We start from the raw sequence: 22,106 nt of genomic DNA, 5'->3' as shown, positions 1-22,106 counted from the left end.
TTTGACCATATTGGACTCTGAATTTTGCAATGAGTCTGAGGCACCAGGAGGAATACAGATGATCTCACCCTGCAGATTGCCCTTTGATGGATGATGTCCCCAGCACATAGCATGTCATCCTTGATGTCATATGTCAAGTTGCCTGTCATTTGAACCCCATAAAATAGGTTGCATAAATAACTGTTCATAAGAGGGATTTCAGCCTCTTGGAGTTTGGATGTTTCTGAGTAGTTCTCTGTTGGCAAGAAGATTTCAAAGTAAAAACTGTGTCCTCAGGACTTTTCTATACCTGCCTGACAAAGAAATCCAAACTCTCCAGTCTGGCCTTCAAGGTCATTGTCAGCCATACTCCCTAACCATGTCATCCACCAATGCTTTCTCTCAGAATGACCCAATATAAGCTATTTCAGGTAAGAATACAAGCCAGGCAAGCACCTAGGTGGTACAATGGAGAAGGAACTGATCTTGGAGTCATGATGACCTAAGTTCAAATCTGAACATAGACACTTAACTAAGGTTAAGTCACTTTTGTGACCCTGTACAAATCACTTTACCTCTCTCTGCCTCAATTTCTTCATATGTAAAATACCAATTAATAACAGCCTCTCAAAATTGTTGTGAGAATCAAATGAGATAACTAAAAAAGTATTTAATGATGATGATGATAATGACTTATGTTACTTGGCCTGGTTCCATCTCTGAGATTCTCCATAGACCATACTTACCTCTAAGAATTCCCTCCCTCCTTTCTACCAAATAATGACTTTAATGCCTTAAAAACCTATCACCTCTAAACACTTCTTCCAGGAAGCTTTTCCGGGTTAAGTTTAAATCCAAAGAAATAGAATTTTAGAAGTGGAAGGAAGCTCAGATATCACCAAGTACAACCAACCCCCTTATTATGGAGGAGGAAAATGTGGGTTGCCAGAGGGAAATGGCCTAGTCTAGCTTTGACAAAGCTCTGAAATCTCTGCATGGGCTTTGTTACAACTGTTAAAGTTAGGAGGTCCAAGTGACTTGAGGCTTTAGCTGGCTTCTTTGTATGTATCAGCATATAAAAGGCTAGGAATTTGGTCAGGTAGATAGAAGAGACAATGATAGGTAGAAGCCACAATGACTTCTCTCCCTAGGTTTAATTCTGTCTCCCTAATTTCTCTCCTGAATCATCTATATAGGAGAATGAACCACTGGTTTTCAAACTTTTGGGTCTGCCTTTACACTCTAAAAAATTATTAAATACTCCTCTTAAAGAACTTTTGTTTATCTTGGATATATGTATATGAAATTAATAAGAATAAAAATAATAGCTAGCATTATATAGTACCTTAAGATTTGCAAAGTGGTTTACAAATGTTATTTTATTTTGCCCTCATCACAACTCTCAGAGGTGAGTGTTATTATTCCCATTTAAAAGATTTAGAAACTGAGGCAGATGAAATTTAAGTGATTTACCCAGGATCACATAGCTAGTAAATTTCTGAGGCCCAACACTCTATCCCCTGGGCATTATAGTAGCCTTCATAAACATCTTGATATCAATATGGAAAAAGTTTTGCCCTCAAAGAACAGGGAATCCCTAGATCATATTTTAAGAGTTTCAAAATTCAGGTAGAATAACTGGAAGAATATTGCCTTTGATGGTACAAACTCTTTAATACTCCCTCAATTTGTCTTTTCCTATATATGCTTCATGGAGGGTCTGCTTATCTTCTTGGAGAACACTCCAATCAGGACACACTTGATAACCTCATATGGGGTTTTCTTGTCAAAGATATTGGAGTGATTTGCCATTTCTTTCTCTAGTTCATTTTATAGATGAGGAAATGAAGCAAATAGGGTTAAGTGACTTGCCCAAAGCTGCACAGCTAGAAAATATCTAAAGTCAGATTTGAACTCACAAATATTAGTCTTCCTGATTCCAGACCCAGTATTCTATCCACTGTGTTGCCTAGCTGCTCCGTTGGGACTTAATTACTACTTAATTATATGAAAGATGTGATTGGACAGAAGTTAGTGTGCAAAGACCTGTAATGGAAAATTTAATATGGTTCAAAGAAATGGTTCATATTAGGATTGGATTTAAGTCTTGCTATATATTTTCTATGATCTTTTTTCAGTTCTAATGACTTGGTTGTTTTATTGAAAGGGATAAAAGTTAATAGATTTAGACTGCATGAACAGATTATCCAGAACAAGGATAGTGATTGTCCTACTGTCCTCTGTCATATCTAAAGCACATCTGTACATGTCATATTTGAAGGAAGATGGTGAAAAACTAAATAGTAGATGGGCCTGAAACCATAGTATGTGAAGCTTACCTAAAGATGGGGTTTGTTTAGTGTAGAGAAGAGAAAATTATCAGGGCACAATTACTTTCTTTAACAATTTGAAAAGTAATTGTGGGAAAGAAGATTAGGTGGCATAGTGAATAGAATGCCGGCCCTAAAGTCAGGAAGACTTGAGTTCAAATCGAGCCTCAGAAACGTAATAATTACCTTACCTGTGTGACCTTGGGCAAGTCACTTAACCCCATTGCCTTGCAAAAAGCAGAAAGAAAGAAAGAAAGAAAGAAAGAGAGAGAGAGAGAGAGAGAGAGAGAGAGAGAGAGAGAGAGAGAGAGAAAGAAAGAAAGAAAGAAAGAAAGAAAGAAAGAAAGAAAGAGAAAGAGAGAGGTGGGGGAGGGAGGGAGGAAAGGAAGGAAGGAAGGAAGGAAGGAAGGAAGGAAGGAAGGAAGGAAGGAAGGAAGGAAGGAAGGAAGGAAGGAAGGAAGGAAGAAAGGATGAGACTTGGTCCCAAAAGAGAGAATTAGAAGTATTTGGGGAGTGTAGGGGGTAGTAATATGAGAAAGGAGTAAACAAGAAGTCATATTTTTAATCCAATTTAAAGAAGGCTTTCCTTAAAACTATTTAAAAGTGAAATTGACACGGTGGCTAGGTGGTACAGTGGATAGAGCACCAGCCCTGGAGTCAGGAGTACCTGAATTCAAATCCGGCCTCAGACACTTAATAATTACCTAGCTGTGTGGCCTTAGGCAAGCCACTTAACCCCACTGCCTTGCAAAAACCTAAAAAACAAACAAAAAAAGTGAAACTGACTTCCTCAGTAGTTTCCTTTTAGGTGGAAGTTTCATGACTGCTCATTAGGGGTATTTTAGGAAAACTACAGAATGAAAGTTTCAAGAGAGCCCAAGTCCCCCAAATTCCCATCAAAAGATAATGAGGAGGAGCAAGAGGAAGAGGAGAAGGGGGCAGGAGAAAGAAGAAGGAGGAAGAAGAAGATGAAGAAGACAAAGAAGAAGAAGAAAAGAAGAAGAAGAAGAAGAATAAAGAAGGAGGAGGAGAAGGAAGAAGAAGAGGAGGAGGAGGAGAAAGTTTCCATAAAGGCTTCCCTTAATTTTTCCCCCATATATAAAAAATGTTTCCTAGAAAAAGAAAAGAATCAGAGACACTAGCAAACAAAAGAAAAATCTGACCTAATGAATTAATAAATTGAATAAAAAGAATTTAAGTAAAGAATCCAGAAGAATTATAAAATGAATGAACATCAGGGGCACCAGAAATGAAATTGAAACTCTCATGAGGGACATCAATGCAGATAATAGAAAAAGGAAATGAAATAAATAAATGAAAAGAACAAAGAACCAAACAAGATCATGAGTGAATGCAACCACTTGAGAATATCCAATGAATTCACTGAAAAATTGAACTCATTGGTTGGAGAAGAAAATAACAGAAAAAAAATAGAAGAAATGGAAAAATGTTCAAAAAGTACTCTCATTTGAAAAAAATTGTAAGGCTCTTTTTTTTTAAAGACAGATATGGAAGACAGTACTTGGAGAAAAAATCTATTTGGCTCCAACAAAAATGCAAAGAAAGAGAAAGTCTCATCACCATACTTCAGGAATTGTATCAAAAAATTCTCAGATATATTAAAATCAAATAATAGATTACAAAGAGAACATCAATAAGGGATCTATTCACATAGACACATTTACATCAAACTCCAAGACTACAATGATAAGATGATTTATTTTTAGAGCATCAATAAGAAATGTAGGGGCAGCTAGGAGGAGCACCAGCACTGGAGTTAGGAGGACCCAAATTCAAATCCAGAAGTTAGGAGGATCTGAGTTCAAATTTGACCTAAGACATTTAATAATTGCCTAGCTGTGTGACCTTGGGCAAGTCACTCAACTCCACTGCCTTAAATAAATAAAATTAAATAAAAGAGAAATGTAAAAAAATGTCAATTCTAACTGCACAGGATTTTTTGCCCAAGCCAAGGAATTCCAACTAGAATGTGATATAATGAAAATGAAGAGAAATTAATTTAATTTGGAAAATCAACCATCCATCAAAACTGAGCATATGTTTTAAGATAAAAATTGTTAAGAATCAATGATACTTGAAATGGAAATGTGAATATGTGAAATATCAAGTAACCAGTAAAATCAAATACTAAAATCAAACAAAAATGTGATTATCTAGTGTTTAGTTGAATCTAAATTCTAAAGAAGGCTAGCATAATAGTAACAGGGTTACAATATCTATGAAATGTACTCACCATATTGTGAGTCATAGAATTAAACTCAGTTTCATTGTTTTAGCAGGCAAAATTTGTTAAAAAACAAACAAACAAACAAACCATTGGCTGGGCTGGGAGAATACTGTTTCTTTCGGAAGTGGTTCCTATCCTTTAAAAAATTAAAGTGTATTTTAAATGTCAGTGAACAGGGGAAAGAAAATTACATTTGAGAGAGGTCAGCGTATCTGTTAGGTCCAGATTTTTCCACAGGTTCTAAATGGAGACATCCTGTCATAAGCCAGAGACAGTGAGGCAGGCTAGGGCGTGAACTTTAGGGTTACCTAATGGTCACTTAGATTAGACTGGCTTTAACAGCTGGACAATTTCCTAGGCACAGGACAATACTTAAGGTTAAAGAGGAGGTCAGGGATGGGGGGTGGTTTACTGGAATCCATTCTTCCATACCTCAAGACTTAAAAAAAGATAGTTTTAAAATAAAGGTACTCACATCAAACTGGCCTCTAAAGATGAAACAGTGCTGGTTTGACCAACAACTATTTTAATATAATGACCATAATAGGATAATATATTTTAATGTAATGACCATAATAGGATAATTCATTTTTAATTAACAAGAAAATTGCACAGTCTGTCTTGAATTAAGAAAGGGAAAAAAAGAGAAGGGAAATGAAAGAAAAGAGAGAAATAAATTGATTATCATTGTTCCAGAAGAAGAAGGAGGGGGAGGGAAAACCAGTAAAGAGAGTAGCATAGGGAGGATATAAAATCCCAGAGAGCAACACTTATATCTCAAATAAGGGGAAAGTTTGCCCCCAAAAGCTTGGTAAAAATACAGTCTTTTTTTCTTCTACTTCCTTTTTAATGAAAGGTCCTTTTTATTAGTTTTTCAACACCACAGGAAAATGTGTTTTTACTAGACTTTGTCATGTATGCTCCATCCCTGGCCAAGAATCTGTCCTTCCTATATTTTAAGTCATTCAAATTTCATTGTCATATACCTTCTTTTTAACCAATGATTCACTTCTCAAATTTTCCTCTTGCTTCCAAATTTCTCATTCCATTTTGGCAACCCAAAGAGGGGAAACGCCATATATATGATTATAGTCTCTATTTTCTTATAGATGACTTTATAATCCTTACTGATCTTTCAAGACTCTTTTTGGCAGTTTCATTTATCCCCACAAGATAGTGACAGGAATGGCTAGCAATCATCGGGTTTGACAGGTTTTGAAAGGTTCTCTCAATCATGTCCTGGATACATGTTTCTTCTTTCATTAATATATTACAGTTCTTTCTTTAAAATAAAATAATATAATGTGATAGATGATAATCCAAAGTTAACAGCTATAATCTTTAACCTAAATGAAGTCTCTCATAAACAAAAAAAAGATTACTAAATGGAATACTCAACAATATGTTGTCCACAAAAAAAACACATTATGCACAAAAACACATTTACATTTAAAGTAGAGAACAAAACAAAATTTAAAAAGTGAACTTAATGACCTAGTTATTAAATTGATAAAAAATTGATAAAAATTGATAAAAAAAATTCCTTCCCAGCTTGGTTTAGATGCTATCTGGGGATCCCCTCTTCCTCCAAAGATCTAAGATTTCCAGGATCAAATTAATATCTTCTGTTCAACTTTTAATGACTGTTACCTTTCCAGTCCTCTTACTATTTAAATTTTTCTTTGTCCTTGTCTCTACCATCCATCCCCAACATATCGTATAGGACTCTTTTACTCTCCCTCGAAACACTCACTCCGTTTCTTAACTTTTTGCATTTTCATTGGCTTTTCCTTATTTATGTCTGGAACTATCTTCCTCCTTATCTCCACCTCCTGGCTTCCCTGGTTTCCTTCAAGTCTCAACCTTCTGCAAAAAGTTTTTTTCCTGATTCTCCTTTAATTCTCAAACTTTTTCTCTGTTGATCATCTCAAATTTATCTTAAATATATTTTATTTATTTTATTCATATTGAATTTCTCTCATTGTAATCTTATTGTGTAGGAACTGATTTTTACTTTTCTTTGAATACTCAACACTTTGTTCAGTATGTGTTATATACTTGGTGATTAATAAATGCTTGTTGAATAACTATTTGACCTCACCTGTTTCTATGAGAGCACCCCAACCTGTAATCCAGCAGGACGATTTCTCTTCATAATATAACCCAGGAGTCGGCAGGCAAATAGGGAGGATGTATGAGGAGAAGCCAACTGAAGAGCTCAGTTCCAATAGGGCAATGTCACTTCCAAATGGGTGATCATTGGAAAAGTTTGGGTGCCTGAAAATCTTTCTCACTGAGACTTGAAGAGAGTGGCTATTTCCCTCATACAACTTGGTGTAGCCCACAAATATCATATACATACTTGGATCAGTGGACCTGCCCAGAAGAAAAAGAAGGCATCATATTACTATTGGTTTTGTCCAAGTCTTTTGAAGTGAATCCTCATATGTAGTTATAATCATGGAATTTCTGAGGTAGGAGGCACTTTTGAGATTATCTGGTCCAATCCTACCCAACTCTCAGTTTCATCTCTAGAAGTGATCTCCTAGCTTCTAGTTAAAGATCTTCCATGCTGGAAGAATTCAATAAACCACTCTCTCTTTCCTCCCCCAAGAACCACCAACCTATTCCATTGGGATGACTCTACTTGGAAATTCTTCCTTCTGTTAGACAAAGTATGCCTCTCTGAGACATTCAATCATAACTCTTAGTTCTGTCTTCTAGAGCTAAACAGAAAAAGTTTAATCACTGTTTTATGCAAAAACTTTTAAGATATTTGAGGGCAGCAGTTAAACCATAAAAATCACAAAAACCATAGATCTTCATAGGATATAGTGTCCAGATCCCTTGCTATCATGATAACTTCTCTGAACACTCCAGGTACCTATAGAAACTGGGCACAGTATTACAAATGAAATCATTCTCCCTCTGTACCCTTTTGCTGCCAACCCCAATTCTTCCTTGCTCTGGAAATAATGATCAAATAATAATCACCTTTGTTCTGGACATGAATGCCCTTTTAATGAAAACTTTTTTAAAAATTGTCATCACATGTCTTATGATTAATTGACATATTAACTAGCTAATATTGGGCTGTGGCTCACTGTCACCCTCAAATGTTTGACACATAAATCATACTGTCAACCTCTTTTATTTTAAAATTTTATTTTTCTTAATCTAAACATAAAACTATACATTTATATTTTTTAAAAATTATTTATGTATTTATTTTGTTTTTATTTTTCCCCAGTTACATGCAAAAAGAAGTTTCAACATTCACTTCTAAAATCCTGAGTTCCAAATTCTCTTCCTTCCTCCCACTCCATTCCCCCTCATTGAGAAAGCAAGCTATCTGATATAGGTTTAAAATGTGTAGTCATGAAAAACATTATCACAACTGTACATTTATCTTCAATCAATTTCATCTTTTAACAAAATTACTGATGTATTTTGGATTTTCTTTATACTATCATAACTATCCCCAGTATCTCTCCCTTGTCCAAATTAATTTCACTTCATGAGAGTTAGCCCATATTTCTAGTCTGTTAAAATCTTTTTGGATTCTGGTTATCTTGTCTAAGGAATAAAGTTATGTCTCTGAGTTTTGCAAAGTTAGTATATTGGCCATTGTGCCTCTAGATTAGAATGGTGTAATTTTTTTTTACTTAGTATTTTTTTTCCAATTACATGTGAAGATAGTTTCAACATTCATTTTGCAAGATTTTCTCCTATCTCTTTTCCCTTCTCCCTCCCTAAGATGGAAAGCAAGCTGATATAGCTTATACATGTACAATCATGTTAAACATATTTCCTCATTAGTCATATTGTAAAAGAAGAATCAGAACAAAAGGGGAAAACCACAAGAAAAAAATGACAACAAAAGTGAAAGTAGTATGCTTCTATCCATATTCAGATGCCATAGCTCTTCCTCTTGATGCAGGAATGGAGTATGGAAAAAGAATTGGATTTAAGACCTGGGTTTAAATTCCTATCAGGTTTACCTCTCTGACACTCAATTTCCTCTTCTATAAATGGGATTACTAATATTTGCACCAGCATGGCTAATATGGAAATTTGTTTTGTATAACTAATATTGAATTGCTTGCCTTTTCAATGGGTGTGGCAGGGGCAGGAGAGAGCGAGAAAATTTGGAACTCAAAATTTTCAAAAAAATGGATGCTATGTTTTCATACGATTGAGCAATATTTAACAAAATAAATAAAATATAAAAATAAAACTTGCACCACTTATGTACTATGTGGCTACATGTATATAATGTTCTCCTGATTCTGCTCACCTCCCTCAGCATCAGTTCAAGTTAGTCTTATCAGTTTTTTTAAAATCTGCCTGCTCATTATTTTTTAATAGAACAGTGGTATTCCATTATATTCATATACCACAACTTATTCAACCATTCCCCAGTTGATGAGCATTCCATCAATTTACAATTCATTGCCTCAACGAAAAGAGCTGCTATAAATATTTTTGTGCATGTGGAGTATGACTAATTCTTGAAGTATTTATGCAGGCTCTTAGTGATCATAGTCTTCACCTCAAAATGTTCACAAATGAACCCTTTAATATAATATGTCTAGAATTTTCCAGAAATTAAAGTAAAGCTCATTGGTCTAAATGTTGAAGGCTCTCTCATATTAAAACATAGGATTTATATTTTTTAAAAATCAATAATCTGTATTTTTACATGTCTTTGATTTCTTTATATATCCCTCCTCTATTCTCCTTCCTAGAGTTATGCCATGTAACACAAAATAATAAAGAAAGGCAAATTAGCAAAACTAGCCAACACATCAACCAAGACAGACAGTATACACAGTGTTCCACATTGATAATCCCCCATCTCAACAAAGAAGAAAACTTGACAGGAGATACATTTTTTCACCTCTTCTTCAGGACCAAGCTTGGTCTTTTTAATGACACAGTGTTATTTGGGTTGGAGGAGATGGTGGTGGCGGTATTTTTTAAGGAAGCATTTATTTATTTTTTATGCATTGATACTCTGTCTCATTGTCCTCCCACCTCTTCCATTAAACAACAACAACCAAACAAATATCAGCATAAACATGTATAGTCCAATATTCAACATAGTCCAATATAGTCCAATTCTGCAAGAGAGGTAAGGAACTTAAAATGTGGAGATAATGTTTCGAGGCATAGCCAAGGTCTGAATCACTGGGGTTGTGAGTGGAGACTTGGGTAGTGGATGGTCAATTCCTTTTCTGTAGCTTGGGTAGTAATTATTTGATCATTATTTCCAGAGCAAGGAAGGAATGAGGTTGTGGGGGGGGAGGGCAGAGAGGGAGGTTGATGTTCAAAATGTCACTTTTTGTTTTTCCTTGCAAATCAGTAACACACCAGGATATTTAGGTCCCACTTATCCACACCTACAGCTGCCAGACCACAATGACCTACTCACCTGCTGGCAATAACCTAAGCCAAGACAATGGACAAACTTCTCATGATTTTTCCAGGAAAGCCAAGAAACTGTCTCAACAAGGCCATGATATTCTGTCCCACCCCAAGCTAGAGTCCAACTTTTTTCCCCAAAATAGTCACTCACTTTAGGAAACAGTGGGCTGCTGTGAGTACCCACTGAGAGTCAATGAGGGACCCCCCACAAATGAATCTTCTTCTGTACCACAGGCTGACTTGCCAAGGCCACTTTCCCTCAGGAGCAGACTGGCCCCCCATAATTTTCCCAGACAACTTGGGCTTCCCACACACTGTGGAAAGAACAACAGGAGGGAAGAAATTAGGGAAGCCTAATTCTACCAATAGGTTGAAGCCCTTATGCAGGCCTTAATACAAGATAGGAATGAACCAAAGTTCTTTTTGTCAAGGGCAGAATTGACTGTTTCTATGGTGTGACTTCAGGGAACCCCTCCAAATTCAACACACACCCTTGGTCCCAAAATGAGTATGGAGAAAGAATTGGATTTAAGATCTGGGTTTAAATTCCCATCAGGTTTACCTCTCTGACACTCAATTTCCTCTTCTATAAATGGGATTACTAATATTTGCACCAGCATGGCTAATATGGAAATTTGTTTTGTATAATTAATATTGAATTGCTTGCCTTTTCAATGGGTGTGGCAGGGGCAGGAGAGAGGGAGAAAATTTGGAACTCAAAATTTTCAAAAAAATGGATGCTATGTTTTCATACGATTGAGCAATATTTAACAAAATAAATAAAATATAAAAATAAAACTTGTACCACTTATTTCATAAGTTTAAGCAGGAAAAATGCTCTCAATTTCCTCTATAAATGAGATTAATGATACTTGCATCACCTATTTCGTAAGTCTGGGAGGAAAAATGCTTTGCAAATTGTGCCATGCTTTAGAAATGTGAATTATATATAGATAGCAATTTGCTTCATAGGAAGGAGAATACATATGGAAGAGGTCATGGATCCATGAAAGTATAACTATTTAAGAAATAGTGGATTCTCATGGTAAGGCACCTATAGCTTCTGGAAATAGAAGAGAAAAAGTGAAGATATGAACCAAATGTAAATCCTATACTAAGGTTTCTCCAAAACTTCTCTAAAGCCTGAACAAAGAAAGATGCCACTTAAGACATGCAAGTGGTGCATAGTGGACAAGAATCAAAAGGTCTGGGCTCAAATCCTATATCTAACCTTCACTATGGGAAAAAAGGCAAGACACTTAGCCTTTCAGTGGGGATAATAAACAACTTATCCTTTCCTGCACAGGGATGTTGTGAAGATAGAATTTTGTAAGCCTGAAACACCAGAGGAAAGGAGTTAGTCAGAATTATTTTAATAGTGATCCCCATCAATTGGGGAATGACTAAATAAATCCTTGTTCATGAAGAGGATGAAATACTATAAGCTATACTTTAAGAAACAAGGAATGAAGACTATAGAGAAACACATGAAGCCATCTATGAACTGAGGCAAAATGAAATCAGCAGGCCCAAGGAAATCATGTACACAGATATTACAACCTACATAGAAAGAAGAACAACAACAACAATAAAAATAAAACGCATGCATTTTGAAATGATACTGACCAAGCTTGACTCCAAAGAAAAAACATGAGAAAGCAGCTCCCTACCTACTCCTTTCCTCTGGTGTTTCTGCTTACAAAATTCTATTCTCACAACATCCCTGTGCAGGAAAGGATAAGTTGTTTATTATCCCCACTGAAAGGTTCAGTGTCTTGCCATTTATCACATAGTGAAGATTAGATTTAGGATTTGAGCCCAGACCTTTTGATTCTTGTCCACTATGCCCACTATAGGGAGTTATGGATATGGAACGGTATGTATAATGTCGTAATTGGTTAAATGTTGCCTAGTTTTACTGAACTTTTTTTAATTTTTAAAATTCATCATTATAAGAAATGTAGAGGGGGAGAGGGTATATTGAGAAACCAAGGAGATGTAAAAACAAAAGGCATCAATTAAAGCTGTTGCTATTGTTTTTATAACAGCTATGATCATTATGGTTAACCTTTCTGGTTGATGGAAATGATTTTCTGGAAAATTTATGATTCTAATATGTGTGCCCATGTCTTGGTTCACTTTCCTGGATATCCTCAAGCCCTACTGCTTCTGCCCTGCTTTCTGCAGTACTATCTTGGTTTCTTCCATCTCTGATCTCAGATTTTCATTTCCTTCACTGATTATATTATTTTCTCTTACCTGAAACATTTATTTATTCTCTCTCTCTTTCTCTCTCTCTCTCTCTCTCTCTCTCTCTCTCTCTCTCTCTCTCACACACACACACACACACACACACACACACACACACACACACAAAGACATACACACAATCCCAGTCCTTCACTGAATTCTCATCTATCCTGGTCTCAGATCCTAAAAGAGAGATGAGTCTTACCTTTATCAAGATCACTACCACAGGATCCCGCTGACATAATATTCAGGAAAAGAAGGGATAAAAAAATGTTAGATGAGAGGAGGCATTTCCAGTTGCCCATAAGGCTGTCTGGTTTTTCTTGGCATTAGTCTGATTAACAAATCCAGATCCTAATTCATCTACTATTCCCACCACCAAGTTTCCTCCTCTCCCCTCCAACCCATCTCCTGGCCCACCTCCCCCCAGCTATCACTATTTTCTCTTAGTGGTCTCAAAAAATCTCAACATTGCTTTCCCCAATCATACTTATGTCTTCTAATAGAATATAAGCTCTTTGAAGGCAGAGGTTATTTAATTTTTTCTTTGGATCCTCATCACCTAGTCCAGTGTCCAACATATATAATAAGCATCAATAAATGCTTATTGATGATTGACTGAGTCTTCTTTTTTCCATACCTCATCACAGCATTGACCCTAATGGAGCACAGACTCTGGTCGAGTCTCCCAAGCTGGAAAGAACTTTAGTATAGACTATGTCCAGCCACTAGTTAGTCCAGACTAACAACCTAACTCTGAATTTCCTTTGACCATACAGGATGAGAAACCTCAGGTAAGGAAGAGTCACAAGGGCATAGGTTTAAAGCTAGAAGGGAGCCATTAAGTCCAACCTCCTTATTTGACACATGAGGAAACTGAATCTGAGAGGTAAAGTAACTTGCCCAAACATATGCAGCAGAGTCCAAAATTGAATCAAGAAATTCTGACTTCAAATCCAGCACTCTTCCTATTATATCATGAAATACCCTTATCAATAACCCTTCTCTATATTGGACTCCATAAGGGAAGGGAGAAGATCTTTATAACCATAACCTTTCCTCTTTCCCAGAAGAGTCTTCCATACTTAATATTTGTTCAGTCATTTTAGTCATATCTGACTCTTCATGACCCTATTTTAGATTTTCCTTGCAAAGATACTGAAGTGGTTTGCCATTTTCTTCTCCAGCTCATATTGCAGATGAGGAAACTGAGGCAAATAGGATTAAGTGATTTGCCCAGAGCCACAAGACTAGTAAGTGTCTGAGGCTGGATTTGAATTCAGGTCCTCCTGTCTCCAGGGCCAGTACTCTCTTCACTACACCTCCTAGCTTCTATACTTAACAGGAGTTGAATAAATGTATTTTATTGTTGCTGAACTGAATAAGGTAGCAGAGACCTTGACATATGCTTCCTAGGATCATAGTTTATGTCCCCAAAGGCTAGTGCCTGGGGGCAATAGGGATCATAATGTAGATTTAGAGATAGGAGGTATTTTAGAAGTAATTCAGTCCAAACTCATCAGTACAGAGAGAAAACTGAAGCCCTCCCAGTGAAATTGAGTGATTTACCCAAGGTCTCACAGATAATAAATCTCAGAACTAGATTTTTGAACCCAGACTTCTTTCTGGTTCCTAATTGGCCATGCTTTCCCCTTTATTGCATAACTAGGCAGAGAGAAGCATCTATAAATATCCATTGGTGGGGTTTGATGTTTCGTTTATTGGAGAACTTAATAATGCTAAATATGTAGATGAATTCCTAGGGTCTTCAAGGTTAGCAGGAGCAAAGCATATCTTCCTACATGGTTACGGTTTCAAATCTTATATTTAGTAGAAACCATATCCATCACCTTTTCACCAGTCTCTGAGATGAGAGGGATTTACCCCAGAGAGCAAATGCATCATTTACTGAAATCTTTAGCCACTTTAGTCTCTGCATCCTGACTTTATTGCTAAATCTGCTCATTTCCCACAAATCATTCCATTCATATTCCAGTGGAAATTCATTTTTGATACAATTAATATGAAAAAATGATAACTTTCTTCTGGGTATAAGAAAAATATTCCTTAACTATGCGAATTCTCCAACTCTGGACTTGGCTATCTCTAAACATAGTTAGCACCCCCTAAGTATTCAAGCAAAGTCTGGTGACCACTACCTCAGAATGTTAATGAGAGGATTACTACTATTCAGTTACAGGTTGAACCAAATGATCTCTTGAGTCCTTTCCAGTTCTATTCAATTAATTCAATTAATCTCAAGTTTTGAGGTGTAGGAGATTTTTTTTCATGTACTATTTATCATATCATTTAGTGGCCACCAAATCTCAAATTTCTTTCCTTTGTTTTTATAATTCAATTAATCTGATGTTTTGAGATGGCAGGAAACTTTTTCAAGATTCTTTTATAATGTCATTTAATGATCATCACATCTCAAATTCCTTTCCTTTGTTTTTATTTGTGCTCTATTTGCTTTATCCAATTTATAATCAAAATAACATTTATATTTTTGAATACTTCCCAGTGGGCAACGATTATGTTTTTGCCTTTCTTTTTATCCCCAGGGCTTAGCACAGTGTGCCCTTAATAAATGTTGATTGATTGAATGCAGGCTTTCTTTCATAACTTTATAAGTCCTGGATATGTCCTAAAAATAAAAATAGGAACTTCCCACACACAACTTTAGTCTCCAATTCTAAGTCGCTGACTTCAACACTTCAGAAATCTGAGGTTTCATCATCATCATCTGGTCTTTCCTTTTTCATCCAGGAGATAGCTCTTCCTGAGTCCCAGGTAGTCAAGAATCCCAGCCCTGAGCCTCTCCATGCTGAGCCAAGCTAGGCCTCTGACCACCAACATGCAATCCATTCCCAGTCTTATACTCGGAAACTTTCCAGTTTGGTGGAAACTTGTGCTCTACTAATACAGCCTACAGAAACTCAGCCTCCCCTATCATGGGGCATGGAGAATGGAAATGAAAATGTGAAAGAAAAAAAGACAATTAAAAAAATAACAGAGCAAAGCTGTTTTCCATTTGTGGGGTGGAAGAAGGAAGTTGACAAAATTTTTGAAAAAGTAATTTTTAAAATGTTGCCACAATATTGAACATTTGTTGAATTTTTTTTTTTGGAAGAGGAAAGGAACTTTAAAAAACGTTATAGCATAGTAGGTAAGGCCCAAAGTCCCAATACATACATATCCAGCTGTCCCAACAGATAAACCTGTCAGAGACCTTTGTATAATTTTAAACTGTCTGTCTCATTTCTATTCCAGATTTTATAATTCAGGATCACTGCCTTGCTGCTTCACTGGAGTCCTATGGCCAGTATCTCTGGCTACCAAGTGGTGATATGCATAAACCACTGGGTCAGGGAGTCAGGAAGATCTGAGTTCCTTAAGACACCTACTAGCTGTGTGATCTTAGATAAGTCACTTGACCTCCATCTGCCTCAATTTCCTCAACTATAAAATAATGATCATAATACCACATACTTGGAAGGGTTATTGTAAAGATCAAATGAAATAATATTTGTAAAGCTCCTGCCACATAATAGGTACTTAGTAAATATTTGTTCCCTTTCCCAACACTACTGTCCCCAGCCCACCCCCCCAAAAAAAGACTTTTCTTATAATTTGCAGAAAAATAGCATAGAATAACTGGGATTTTGCTTGTTGCTGTTGAGTTATTGTTTAGTTGTGTCTGAGTGACCCCATTTGGGTTTTCTTGGTAGAGATACCAAAGAGGTTTGCCATTTCCTTTTCCAAATGAGGAAACTGAGGAAATAAAGTTAAGTGATTTGCTCAGGGTCACATAGCTAGTATGACTGGTTTCAAACTTAGGTCTTCTCAACTCCAGGGTCAGTGCTCTACCCAAAGCACCACCTAGCTGCCCCTTGATTTTGAACTAGGTTGCCAATATGGAGGTGGAGGTCTGCCCATCCTGAACCATGCCATCTAGCCTAACCTAGCCCCTTCAGGGCAAGACTAGAATCTACTTGCTGCCTCTGGGATGGGGGCCTTTTGCAAGGGGCAGCACTGGTATCAGCAATGATGGCACTGTTATAGCCTGGCTTCTAACAGCAACTGGGGCATCTCTATCTTCCCTCCCTACCTCACTTCTCAATAAATTTGCCCCACTTATCAAAATTTCTAATTATGGCTCTGGGTACATTTGAGGCATTTAAAGTTTCCACAAAGTCTTTGTCTTCTGGGGGTGGCTAGGTGGTGTAGTGGATAAAGCACCGGCCTTGGAGTCAGGAGTACCTGGGTTCAAATCCAGTCTCAAGACACTTAAAAATTACCTGGCTGTGTGACCTTGGGCAAGCCACTTAACCCCATTTGCCTTGCAAAAACCTAAAAAAAAAAGTCTTTGTCTTCCAAGACTAGCCATTTGCCCCAGATCTTATGGATCATCCTTTCCATAAATCTCTAATTATCCCACCTTTCTTTTCCATTCCCATGTCTAGGGCTCTTCTTTTTAAGATACTCAGTGTCATATATTAAGAAAAATAACAAGGAGAGAAAATGATGAAGGGGGGGAAGAGATGAGATATTATGAGAGAAGACTGTAAAAGATCAAGAGGAAAGATAATCTGGGAATAGAAGAGAATGAATGAATGGAAGGTAATGAAGACTGATAAATTAGCTGGAAGGGGGTAAGAGAATAGCAGCAGCACTGAAAGAAAAGGAGGAATGAGAGAAGAGTAAGATTAGAAAGGATAGGATCATCTGAAATAACTGGAAAAGAACTAGATCATGGGGTGAAATAATAGGAATGTTTGAGATAAAAGGGGAGAGATGTGATAGCAGGAAGTGGGTAATATGATGGGATATCTGACAATGAAAGGGAAGCAATATGAAAAAGGATGGGAGAAGATGAAGTAAAATAATAGGAAACAATGAGATTATAGAAGAAGGGATAAGAAGTTTCCCAATACTTCCAATTCCTCAATTTCTATGACTTTTATCTTCATTATACTCTTGTAAAAGAGTCTGGTCAGACATTATATCTTATCTTGACTCACCTTCTTAATCTCATACTCTGAAATTCCTCCTTCTGATTATAATCCCCTATCCATTCATCTGTCTCTCCCACTCCTATTCCTCCCATTTGTCCCCTTTTCCTCTTTTTCCTCTGTCTCTTTTTTCCTCTGTCTCCCTTTCTATATGTCTTCTCCTTCCCCTCCCCTCCCCTCCCCTCCCCTCCTCTTCTCTTCTCTTCTCTTCTCTTCTCTTCTCTTCTCTTCTCTTCTCTTCTCTTCTCTTCTCTTCTCTTCTCTTCTCTTCTCTTCTCTTCTCTCCTCTCCTCTCCTCTCCTCTCCTCTCCTCTTTTTTCTCTTCTCCTTTTTCTTTCTCTCTCTCTCTCTCTTTCCTCTGTGTTTTTCTGTCTCTGATTCTCTCTTCTCTCTCTCTCTCTCTCTCTCTCTCTCTCTCTCTCTCTCTCTCTCTCTCTCTCCCCCCTCTCTCACCTCTATTCACTCTATCTCTCTCTGCTCTTTGGGGCCATCCTTTTTCTCCCTGACTTCATTGTTCTCCCTTTCTTCCCTCTCTACAGTCACTCTGTTCAGTTATCTACCAACCGCCCACTGTGAGTCCCTTCTCCTCTTGTTACTGTTAACACCTTAGCAGTCTTCAGTTCACCATCTGTCTTCTCCAATCTGTTAGAGAAAGTCAAGAAAGAGTGCCTGGCTGTTCTACATACTCAAGTTACCTAATCTCAAGTGGTCCTTCCTTTAGGCAAGATGCCCCCAGTGCTTAACTCTTCTTTCTTCAAGCTCCCTGAATTGCCCTCATTCTTCTCTAAGCATTCACCCACTCTCCTACTTTACTACAATCTCAAAGAATGACATTCCCACTCTGCTTCCCAAGGACAACTCTCTAATCTGTGTTCTTAAATTCTCTCCCATCTCATTCCTACCCTTTCTCCTTCAATAATTCCCTCTCACTGTTTCTTTTTTTTCTATTTCATCTTCATATCCTCTGTGTATGTTCCTTCTGTTCAACCTAAAGCATACCTAAATCTCCTTCATCTTTGAAAAGTCTTCACTTGACCCTGCCATTTCCTCAGCTTAATTTCCTCTTCCCTTTACTGCTAGATTCTTGAAAAGAATTGTCTATTCCTGCTGACTCCACTTCTTTACCCCCCACTCCTCCTACCTCTTTAAAATAAGGCTTGTGATTGAACTTCTCTCTTCAAATAAGTAATCTCTTCACAATTGCTTGTCACCATCATGGAGCATGTACAGTTCAGAGTCTGAAGGAAGAGCAAAGTCTTTCAGTCTCCCTTTTATGGATGAGATAGTATTGATTGAACCAAGTGTAGAAGCTCCTTCAGAAAATGTCTAATCAATCACTTTTAAAAGTTCAGCCTAACTATTCACTAGGAAAATCAATTTGATATGGGGGAGAAGAGATAACAGTGAAGATGTGATAAAAAAGAAAGAGATAAGATTAGGGATGAGATAACAGAGAGATATGACAAAATTAAAAGGGAGTTAGATAATAGGGATAATTGGGAAGAATGGGCAGTTAGGTAGTTCGTGGATAGAGACTTGAGTCTGGAGTCAGGAAAACCTGAATTCAAATCCAGCCTCAGATCCTGACTAACTGTATGATTCTGGGCAAGTCATTTAACCCTGTTTCCTTTCCTCCTCTGTAAAATTAGAGAAGGAAATGGTAAACCACAGTATCTTTGCCAAAAAATTCCCTATTGGGGTCACAAATAGTTGAACAATACTGAATAACAGAAAGAGATAATATTATTAAGAAGGGGTTATATAATTGGGATAACTAGAAAGAATGAAATAATAGGAAAGGAGAGATATGAATGAAGGGAGAAAGAAGGGGAGATAACAGACACAGAATAGGGAGAATTAAGAGAATAGTAGGAGGGAAGTAACTAGAGGAGGACCAAGAAGAATTGAGATAGAAGAAGTTGATATTATTGGAAAGAGTTGAGATAATAGATGTGAGATGATAACAGAGTATAATTAGATAGGAAAAAAAGGGGGAAGTGAGATAAGAAAGGGATAAGACTTCTAGGAAGGAGTGAAATGACAGACAACAGGTGAGCTAATTGTCCCGGAAATAATAGTGCAGAACAGAATAGGCGAGATGAAAGGGCTAGGAAGAAGATGTTATGTGAGCCATAGAATGAAATTGAGATAAAAGGAGAGGAATTGAGATAGGGGAGAATATAAAAGGAAAATAAAAGGCCAGTGAAACAGGAGGCGGATGCACTATACAGAACAAGAACAAAATAAGAACAAGGAGGGATGAGAAAATAATACTTGTGAGATGGCAGAAAAGTCATCAGATAATAGTGGGGATCAGATAAGAAGGGTGATGAAGAGGGGAAGAAGTGAAATAGGAAGAGAGAAATAATTGTGGAGGTGAAAAATGAGGGAATTGAGACAACAGGGAACAGATGAAATAACTGAAAATGGAAGAGTAGGGGAAGACGACTTGGAAGGAGTAAAATCAAAGAGAAATGATGACATAAAAAGAGGGTGACATCCTGGTCAAGTGATGAGATAAAAGTGAGATAACAAAGATGGAAGAGGTGAGATGAAAGGAAGGTTGAGCTAACAAGAGGCAGAAGAGAGTAAAGTGAGACCACAAAGAGGACATCATGGAGGAGATGTTAGGGAGGCATCAGAAAACCAGGAGGATTGAACTAATGCAGAGAATTTTATAATAAGGAAGAGAGAGACAATAGATGTGAGAAAAAAGAAATAGAGGGAGATCAGAACAGTCATTTAGTTGGTAGGGTATGCTAACAAGTAAACTTGTATAACAGAAGAGTTAAATAACTGGAAGAGGAGAAACTGAGAGAAAAGGGATGTATGACAGAAGACTGTGAGATAAAATGAGCGAAATAATGGGCAGGAGGCATGTTAACAGGGAGTGGGATAAGGAGGAAGGAGAGAATGAGAAAACAGAGAGGGAGAATGCAGAAGAAGGGGTCCTTGATCACAGGAAAGTGAAATGAAGAAGCAATGCTCATAACAATGGAGGAGTTGGGTGAAACAGGGGGCTTGAGACAACATGGAGTGAAATAGAGAAGAAATAAAGAAAGGAAGAGATTGCAATAATAGAGGTCAGATAAAGGATAACATCATTGGGAGAAGGTGAGGCAAATGGAAGGAGGTGAGATAGATAACTGAAAAGAGGTGAGATAGAAAACAAGGGGGAGGTGAAATAACTGGAAGGAGATGAAATAACAGGAGGGGTGAGATAACTGGGAGGAGGAGGTGAGATTGATAACTAGGAAAAGATGAGATAGATAATCGGGAAGACGGGATATAGAAAACTGGGAGGAGGTAAAAGAGAACAGGAAAGAGGTGAGAGCAGGAAGAAGGTGATATAGATAACTGGGAATAGAGGATATAGATAATGAGGAGGTGAGATAATTGGGAGAAGGTGAGACATAACAGGAAGGAGGTGAGATAGAAGGAAGAAGGTGAGATAGATAACTGGGAATAGAGGATATAGATAATGAGGAGGTGAGATAATTGGGAGGAGGTGAGACAGATAACAGGAAGGAGGTGAGATGGAAGGAAGAAGGTAAGATAGATAACTGGGAGGAAGTGAGAAAAATAACTAGGAAAAGCTGAGATAGATAACTGGGAAGAGGGGAGATAGATAACTGGAAAGAGGTAAGAGATAACCGAGAGGAAGTGAGATAAGAGAGAGGAGATGAGGTTGATGGGGAGGGGGTGAGATCACAGGAAACCTCACTGGGGGTCAGCAGCAGCAGTAGGAAGGTGGGTAGGAGCCCCATGTCCAGGCCCTGTGTCCCCTGGCAGCGCTTGTGTTTTGTGGTAACTGACTTTGTGGGGGTGGGGCAGTGGGAGCAGAATGCTTCTAGAGAGTGCCCCCTATGTCTGGGCCTGGCATAGTCCAAGGGGAGCACAAGTTAATCACATCACGCACCCCTCTATCCTCAGCCCTCTTCCCCTACAGGACCAGTATTTCCCAGTGGCTAATCCTTGTTCAGACCATTCATTCCTCCCAGGCCTCCAAACTGCCTTCAGGGAGTTGGTTTGCAAGGGCCATGATGTCTGAAGGAAAACATCGTGATTCAGTAGAAAGTTTATTGAATTTGAAGTCAGAAAAAGCAGTTTTGAGTTTATAGTTTAGATCTACATGTCCTCAGGTACTTTAATTACTAATGAAAGTGCTGACCTCTAAAGTCCATCCCAGCTCCTTATTCTGGGTCCTATAAACTCTCAGGGGGCTCCTGGGAGGCCCCTAATACAAGAAGACCCCCGTAGCCTGAGAGGAGACAGTGTCTGCTGACCTTGGAGAGTCCTTGTTCTGAGAAACCACATCCCTCTCCCCTCAGGGAAGCTTGAGCCAACAGCAAATTGTAACCCCTGCCCTCCAGCCATCTTTGTGCTCCAATAAGGACATCAGGTAGACTCTGATAAGACCACCCAGGACCCCCTAGTCTGACTTTAGAGGCATTCCTAGATTTGAGGATACTTGTATCTTTGTCTCTTCCTTATTCACTTTCTATCTAGTCAAAATCTGGGTCTACAGGTCAATGTGCACCAAAGGCACCCTAATAGGATTTTCAGTCACTATCAAGATTCTGCTCCCCTTAGGTTATGCCAGTCCCAGGAATAGGAGGCACTCTCTAGAAGGATCCTGCCCCCAGTCAGTTACCACAAAACACAGGTGCTGCCAGCAGAGACAAGGCACCACACAGGCCATGGGGACTGGTTCATCTCTGAGCCTTTCTGCTCCTGAGACCCTGGGGCCCTGGGGCTCCTGCCCACCTTCCCGCTGCTGCTGCTGCTGCTGCTGCTGCTGCTGCTGCTGCTGCTGCTGCTGCTGATGCTGATGATGATGATGATGATGATATTGGG

At 38.0% G+C, this 22,106-nt stretch overlaps 1 protein-coding gene across 1 annotated transcript in view; it reads right to left on the bottom strand.

Annotated features, from left to right (window-relative positions):
* LOC141496516 (serine protease 27-like) overlaps positions 1-22,106 on the bottom strand; it is a 40,469-nt gene that overhangs the window by 1,584 nt on the left and 16,779 nt on the right. The window contains exons 5-9 of the mRNA XM_074199024.1: positions 20,974-21,125; positions 12,440-12,469; positions 10,136-10,298; positions 6,659-6,933; positions 69-235 (exon numbers count right to left, since the gene is read on the bottom strand). Of these exons, the coding sequence (XP_074055125.1) occupies positions 69-235; positions 6,659-6,933; positions 10,136-10,298; positions 12,440-12,469; positions 20,974-21,125 (787 nt within the window). The remainder of the gene's footprint in view (positions 1-68; positions 236-6,658; positions 6,934-10,135; positions 10,299-12,439; positions 12,470-20,973; positions 21,126-22,106) is intronic.

Source organism: Macrotis lagotis, chromosome 8 (assembly GCF_037893015.1).
Source record: "Macrotis lagotis isolate mMagLag1 chromosome 8, bilby.v1.9.chrom.fasta, whole genome shotgun sequence".
Taxonomy (NCBI): domain Eukaryota; kingdom Metazoa; phylum Chordata; class Mammalia; order Peramelemorphia; family Peramelidae; genus Macrotis; species Macrotis lagotis.
Note: the sequence above shows the minus strand (reverse complement) of the source record. Positions and strands in the feature narration are given on the sequence as shown.